Below are 7,397 nucleotides of genomic sequence, written 5' to 3'. Positions count from 1 at the left end.
ATTGAGATGAGACAGGCCTTACATGACCAGAAATGTGGAAGGCGGCAAAAGATCGAAAAATGCAACTTCTTTTTCAGGGCCCTCTCTCTTCCTCGAGAAAACCCAAGGGAGGAAGAGAGAGGACCGTGGGAACAAGGTTAGGAAAGTTGCGAGCTTATGCCTCACAAAGGGTTAAGAGGACGAGTGAGTGATTACCCTGTATAGCATTTATAACTGAGGGCTATAACTGAGCCAGACATGAGTTACACAGCTACCCATAGACTGCGAGGCTCTTCGTGGGAAAGAAAGTAGGCAAGGAAGAAAGGAAGAAGAGCCTGCCCGCATCACTTAGAGCCCAAGAAACCCCGCAGATGCGACGCGGAGCGAGTTGTCAGAAATCAGTCAATCAGCGTTGGAACACCAAATATATATGGATTGACACCTTGTCCACGCGATCTGTGTCGCGCTAGAGGATACTGGGGTACCGGATGGCGACGACTAATGCAAAATATAATTCGACAAGGGAGAAAACATATGCCAGAAAAACTCAAACGACTATTGTAAAATGTTTCAAAGTCTCACTGAAAATCTTGTCCACAGAAAATGTGTTTTGTCCAGCAAGAAGGGATTTCGGTATATTATTATTATTATCTAAGTTTAAAACAAGGGAATCAATGTAGGACAAAAATCTTATCTGTCACAAAGAGTCCGGCGTAAACCGTGAGCAGGTAGAGAAATTAAAAGACAGAATACCGTAAATCACAACTGCTGCCAAATTTCGGCTGAGCAAAATAGAACTACCTTTCAGGATATTCAGCGATCGTTGCTCGAACACTCTCCCATCCCCACCCCCATCCCCAAACCCCAACCTCACCCCCTCTCCTTCACCATTGAACGCCTGTCACGTAGGCTATATTACGTTCAGACAGGCGCGCAGTCATAATTTACTGGTCTAATCAGCCTATTCTATAACCCTGTCTTGGATGTCACTTCGCCATGAGGGATTTTATTGGAATAGGGGCGCTTGTTAAGAAAGAAACAGCACTCATCTAGGGAACGCGTATTGGAAGAAGGGTGCTAAATTGAATCATTACGGTGGCCTTATTAGATCGAGCACGCTTACGTTTATATCTTTTTATTCTTTACAAGTTAGTCAACTTTGTGAATCAGTCGCTATCCAATCATCTTACAGCAAAGATTCTTTCATGACACTAACAGCCCTCTGACCGCGTTTAGTTTTGCGCCCAGGCTTCGCCTCGCCTTGTTTCGTCAGCGCTAGATACCAGTCAGGATTGAGCATGGACTGATACGAAGTGCACTCGGTCCCACAAGTCTCTTTGAAGACACATTCTGGCCGAGATGAGGAGGTCTGTGGAATTTAAAAAATAAATGACCAAAAACAAAAGAAAGTAATGTAATAGGATTTAGTGGAGCAAGATCAAGACTCAACGAGTATAAGGGAAAAAAAAAACTAGTATCTTCGAACCCCACACTTATCAGTGATATTGTTTTTGAGTCTCTACCCGGTTATTCCAAACACTATTGTCCTCCAGACAATTCAATTCAAAACCAGACAGTTCTTACTTACTGTGGTATATAACTCTCCGTTTGCACTCATTGCAATGTACTTTCCTGCCGCTTTTCCTTTTATTATGACCACACCGGCCTCCACAAACTCCATTACGAGAAAAACTATTGACAAAGAAACACAAGAAATAGCAGCTGCGGCTGGGTCACAAATGTCAGTGTTTCACTGATTCCTGTTTGTATATTATGGAGCAACTGGGACCTGTTGCCTAAGTACAGTGTTAGTTTGGTTCTGAATGGGATGCTAGCGCTGCAGGTTTCTTTTAACAAAGTTACGACAACGACTACTACGCAACATGGCGGCCATACTCTTCCTAATAGGTCGACCTAAACATGCAGCCTTGGTTTACAGCGTACATCTTTGATATTGGACATCCAGGTTATGGTCAGTTGACGCCTATAAAAACAAGTACTGGTTTTTGATTGGATCGCAGGCTCAAGCTAGGTTAACGTCTTAAAACTGTTGGGCATTGGTCGTTGGCGGGAAAGTGAAAAACGTAAATTAATCATCTTAGTCAGTAACATGATGTTTGTCTGGCTAGTTTTCTGATTTTCTGATGACTTCGTGTAGAGCATCGATACACCTTAATATTGTAACTGTATAACAAAGCTACCAAAGGACACGATTGCAGTGTAGACAATCACACACAGGGAACCCAATATTATAACAGGACTACCCAATTTACTTAAGATCGCCTTCCAAGTATTCCATTTTAAAAGAACAGCGCAATGTACGGCGAATGACAAAGAGTGAAAATCATCAACAACGAATTACGATTTTGATGTTTCACCAAATTATTTAAATTAACATTGAAAGCGGAAAACTGGCCGACAATCAATTGGTCAAAAAATTAAGTTCATCACCGTAATTGTGTTTTTCTTTTTCGTGTCTGGCTTCACGTAGACAATGCTATATTTTCAATAACCGTCAGAACTCCTTTTCTTCTAGTTTCAAGACGTAGTACCTGACCTCAGTGAAGTTCACATCAAAAATACATTTTCTTCATTGATACTCGGCCTTTTCGAATGCAAATCTCGATTTCTTGAAACTGAAAACTGCTTAAAGCCATGTAGATTTAAAGAAGTTATACTCCTAACTGACTATTACGCATTTCCTTTAATGTAATTTTAGAGAATATCGCTCTATATGAAGCCGACATCCCTTCCTCGCTTGATGATTTTCTTTAATCTCCTCGCCTGTCTACTTGACAATGTATCAACATCGTAAAGAGAAATTAGAAAATGATCGCTCTCGGAAATAAACGGCTAAAAAATGCTAAGAAAAGGTTTCACTTGAGTTATGGCTGGGTTACAATTCCTAGGCACGAATGTAACACGCAGGCATTCTGTAAGTTATACGTTACATTAAAATTAGCGAAATATATTTCTCTACTCACTGTGAATATCATTTTCGTCCCGGCTTCCCTGTACGTCGTTCTCGTTTACTCTGAGGTAGAAGCCATGACTGCATTTTAAATGCTTCGATGACGACGTGTAGGGAGTGAAATGAACCATGTCGTTTGTTGTTGTTGTTAGTGGATTTGCGATACACTGAAGATATTTTGAGTGTAGTAGTCTAACTTAATTGCACACCTCGATTAATCGTGATTGACGCCTACCAAGTTAAAAGAATTTCGTTTCACTCACCCTTTGCATTTTCTTTTTGTTTGGAACGGCACGTGATTTTATCTTCTACATCGTCTCTTTTGGCCAGCGGTAGCTTATTGAAGAACTATCTTGCATCCTTGTTGGTACCAAACTTACACTGACGTGCTTAGCATTTGAGACGCCGTCTTAGACCTCGACAGTGAGAATTCCCTGGTGCCGAGACGGGATATGCCTTTTGCCTCTGTTTCAAAATGAGCTGCTCTTTGCCTCTGTTTCAAAATGAGGCTCGGCGCAAAAACTATGGCTATAGTCTATGAGCCCTCGACAACAACTCTTTATATGACAACAGGGCACGATCGCACACACGACATTTTGAAAGGGAAATTTTTCCTTAAACGATACCTAAGAAAAAAAATTTCCTGACCGCTCATGAAGTATAATCATGAGCGAAAGTCAACTGGCTGGGCCTCGTCGACAAGGAGCTCATAGAAAACCTAGGGACATTGTCCAATTATTAACGCTTACTGATGGCCTTTGTGTATCATCAAATATTTTCTTATATGTAAGTTATCGGTGGAGGTGGCTACCTTGAGACGTGGGTATTTCCTTTTAGTGTCTCGCTTTACAAACGTAGCCCTATTTTTGAATAAAAGTCGAAGTTTCCTTCCTTTAAGTTTTAAGGCGACAATTACATGTAAAGGACTTGTCATTGTAATTTCATATTGGGCTTCTTCTACATGCTATGAAAGACTCGTTTTTGAAACTGAAAAATGCGTGAGTAATGGGAAAAGGAAGTATATGTTAAATGAGATGATAGGAAAGTAAAAAATCTACTGTAAATATGAATTTTACAAAAAAAAAAATAAAGAACCTTTTCAGCAAATAAGTAAAATCAGGCAGGGTTTGCAAAGTTTCAAATACCGTTGCCAATAACTAAATATATTCTTTACCCCGTTCTCAATAATTGGAAGGTGGAAGTCATTGTTGGAAAGGAAAAACTTTCAGTCTCGTTTCAAAAACGAGGCCAAATTTGTCTCAAAATAAACATGGCACACCTTAATATAATATTTGTATATTTTATTTTAGAAACGAATATTCAACCCGCGTTCACGTTACGCAAGAGCGGAAATTCACTTTAACACAAGGAATGAATTCGATTTCCATTCAGCTTTCAAAATATAGTTTTTGCCAAGGCATTATATTCTCTTGCTTTCACTCAGAACAATGCGGAGAAATGCGAAATTTATTGCGCAATAAGATTCGTACTTCCATGACTGTCTTTACTTTAATCCACTTCTATCGTTCTCACGATTTATCATCTTCCCTTGCTAAAGGATTTTTGCATTTGTCACGTGCCGTTCTACAGATTAAATCAAACCCTCTTATAATATAATAATACCTTAGAACTTCTTCAAATATCAAGGGTGGATCTAGGGGGAGGGTGCAAGGGGTGAACAATTCCCCTTTCTCCCCCCCCACCCGTCTGAGATGAAGACCCCTTCCTATTCGCTTTTAAAATTTGTTGACTTCATTAGTCAGTTACGCCATTCCCAATTAGTGACGCACCCCTCCTAAGAAAAATTCTGGATCCGCCCATGAATATCATCTCTTTTACTTATACTCTAGACCAACTAAAATAAAGTTATTGCGCTATTAGCATTATCAAATGCACCAAGAATTCAGTATCCAGCGGAAAATCCATTAACAGATTAAACTCTTCTTGATAAAAATTCCACGGCTCTCTGGCCGGACGCAGTTTTGGACCCAGGCTTTGCTCTGCCATCGTTTGTCAGTGCAAGAAACCAGCCTGCGTGAGGCTTAGACTCAAATGAACTGTAGCCATTCGTGTTATGACGTTCTTTAAAAAAACAATCTTCCACCAAGGAGCTCTGTTGAAAGTTAAGGACATAGGTTAAGGTAAATGATGTAGATTCGATCGAGCGAGAGAGCGAGCACACGAGTGAGTGAGTGAGGGAAGAAACGAAGGAAAGGAAGCTGGGTGACTGCGAGCGCATGCATCAGTTCGCGCGCGTTGCGTGCGTGTATGACTAAATCCTCATTGGCATTAATCATTGATATCATTGATACTTACGTAGGTCAAGAGGTTTCCTTTACTGTCCATCCCGATATATCTATTAGATACTTCTCCTCGTAACACAATTTCCCCTGGCGCAACAGATATCATTTCAAGGGTGGCTGCAAATCAATTTTAGAATAAAGATTTCTCTGTCAACGGCTCTGGCAAAACGAAGTCACAGATAAATGTAAGTTGGCAAATTTGGGTGTACTTCAGCGTGACCCCGTTTGGCAGCTTATGTGTGTACATCTTTGCTAGCTTTCCAATGCAACCAGATCTTAAAGTTTATCTTGATCCTTACTTCAAAGCGCTGTCAGACAAGGAAACTCTTCTCAAAATTCTTTTGCGATACAATTAAGTTGCCAAAGAAATTGCTTAGCGTGTTGAAAACACCCTTAAAAAAAAGAGAACATTCATGAAACATGCAGCAAGCGCTATAAGCCCAAATCTTAGCACGGAAATCTTTGGAACTGCTTATGCGCGGTGTTTTCTTATAAAATTTGTATTTATTATATAAAAATATAAAACAAGTAGAATCCATGATATGTTGCTGTGCGTCTGTTCAGTAATAGATCACAGATGACGTCAAATGTGGTAAGGAGATCAGTGCACAAGCGGCCAAATCCGTCGATCCGAAAAACTATTCACGCCCCTCAATTCACCTCTCGCAAGATATCAAGATATAGATCAAGGTCTGATAGCCGGTGTTAGGCAAACCGAAGCACTTGCGTTAGCCTTTTTTTTTTTTTCCTTTTGGTTGTTTTTCTTTTAAAGGGGGAAAGTAAAAAAATTGCTAAATACCTAGGAAAAGAATTTGACGACAGACATTACCTCACTTTCTGGCTAAGGCCCTGTAGGGCAGGCCGTTTGTAGCAGTAAGCCAGACATAACAGCGTTTTGAAGTCACTTAACATTACAGTCAATCACTGATTTTTTTTTTTTTTTTTTTTTTATATGAACTAATTCAAAACTTCTCGTCAAACCACTTGTCTGCAAAATTGTTTTGCCGCGCTTAGCAATCGAAGTTTACCAAAATAACGTAATTGCTATCAGACTATATTGCAAATGACAAACACATATGTTTAAGTTTGAAAAAAAAATTATTTGATGCTTAATATTTTCACCGTTGCAACAACGCGACTTTAACTTGTCTTGCAAGATTGTCACGTGACTCTCTCAGAACCGGTGTGATCTTTTCCAGTCCAAAAGACGGCCGAAATGTAAACTAATTAAGGATCAATGTGGCCTTACACAAACTGGTATACCTGTTGAAAGCGTTTTCACCTAATTAAGATAAACCTTCCAAGTCATCACAATTCTCCACGAATTCTTAAGGACTTTATGAAGAGAGAACTCCTTTCCCCTGGTTATTTACGTCGAATCTTCGACACAAGTTGTGAACAATACAAACCGGCAAGCATAAAATGATCCAAAATTAAAACTTTAAAACCATGAAGCCGGGCTAATTTGTTTATCCTGGTTTAAGCTCTGATCTTTCATTAGCGAACTTAGTAGGAAAAATTGCACTCGTTGTTTAAGACCTGTTGGTTTAGAGTTTGTACGATACATGTGTGTGTAGTGAACAGAAGAATTAAACTTACTATAAACATCACCGATTCGTTGTTGACTCCCCTCAACTGTGTCATCTGTTACTCGCAAAAAGAACCCGTGACGGGAGATCAATTGCGTCTTTCGGGAGACGTTTGTTGTAGGCTGAAGAGAAGTCATGGCCGGCGCTGCGATCTGTACACAGTTTCAGGCAGGGCCTTTCACTTTCAAGGGTGAATATGCAAAGTTTATTGGTGCAAACCTAACAGATTCCTCTTAGCCGTCAAAGCTGCCCAATTCATTTTCTGTGCATTACTTCAATCACCAAAATAAAAACCCAGGCGCCTTCCCACGAAATTGTTTTAACCAGTATGTCTACAACCGTTTGCTGTAACCTTTAGTGGAAATTACAGTACCTTGGAAAACAATTAAGAGCTTTTCCTGCGTTGTCTGAGATAAAAGCTTTTCTTTTGATGCTTTATTTAAGGGTGGTTAATTTGCATGTTGCATCAGTTGATCAGTCATGCGTGCGAGTATTGGGACGGTGGAATTTTAATTAGATGTAAAAATAGTTCACAGATGACTGTGACTTTAAGAG

General features: G+C 39.9%; 2 protein-coding genes across 2 annotated transcripts; both read right to left on the bottom strand.

Moving 5' to 3' along the window:
• Positions 1–1,165: 1,165 nt before the first annotated feature.
• Positions 1,166–3,081, bottom strand: LOC145495652 (fibroblast growth factor 2-like). Its single transcript, XM_081475276.1, has 3 exons — positions 2,964–3,081; positions 1,568–1,671; positions 1,166–1,348 (listed from the first exon to the last, which is right to left on the bottom strand). Exons 1-3 carry the CDS (start codon positions 3,079–3,081, stop codon positions 1,166–1,168), a joined length of 405 nt encoding a protein of 134 aa, XP_081331402.1.
• A 1,802-nt stretch (positions 3,082–4,883) lies between these two features.
• LOC145494435 (fibroblast growth factor 1-like) lies at positions 4,884–7,301 on the bottom strand. The gene is made up of 3 exons (XM_081473907.1): positions 6,853–7,301; positions 5,267–5,370; positions 4,884–5,063 (listed from the first exon to the last, which is right to left on the bottom strand). Exons 1-3 carry the CDS (start codon positions 6,977–6,979, stop codon positions 4,884–4,886), a joined length of 411 nt encoding a protein of 136 aa, XP_081330033.1. The 5' UTR covers positions 6,980–7,301.
• Between the last annotated feature and the right edge of the window lie 96 nt (positions 7,302–7,397).

Source organism: Orbicella franksi, chromosome 8 (assembly GCF_964199315.1).
Source record: "Orbicella franksi chromosome 8, jaOrbFran1.1, whole genome shotgun sequence".
Taxonomy (NCBI): Eukaryota; Metazoa; Cnidaria; class Anthozoa; order Scleractinia; family Merulinidae; genus Orbicella; species Orbicella franksi.
Note: the sequence above shows the minus strand (reverse complement) of the source record. Positions and strands in the feature narration are given on the sequence as shown.

What these genes read in the sequence shown, in the direction of transcription:
- LOC145495652 (XM_081475276.1), bottom strand. Translation starts at nt 3,081, where the DNA reads ATGGTTCATTTCACTCCCTACACGTCGTCATCGAAGCATTTAAAATGC. An exon ending in GGACGAAAATGATATTCACA is followed by an intron (nt 1,672 to 2,963) that starts GTGAGTAGAGAA and finishes CTTTGTCAATAG; the next exon opens with TTTTTCTCGTAATGGAGTTT. An exon ending in ACGGAGAGTTATATACCACA is followed by an intron (nt 1,349 to 1,567) that starts GTAAGTAAGAAC and finishes TAAATTCCACAG; the next exon opens with ACCTCCTCATCTCGGCCAGA.
- LOC145494435 (XM_081473907.1), bottom strand. Translation starts at nt 6,979, where the DNA reads ATGACTTCTCTTCAGCCTACAACAAACGTCTCCCGAAAGACGCAATTG. An exon ending in ACGAATCGGTGATGTTTATA is followed by an intron (nt 5,371 to 6,852) that starts GTAAGTTTAATT and finishes ATTGATTTGCAG; the next exon opens with CCACCCTTGAAATGATATCT. An exon ending in AAGGAAACCTCTTGACCTAC is followed by an intron (nt 5,064 to 5,266) that starts GTAAGTATCAAT and finishes AACTTTCAACAG; the next exon opens with AGCTCCTTGGTGGAAGATTG.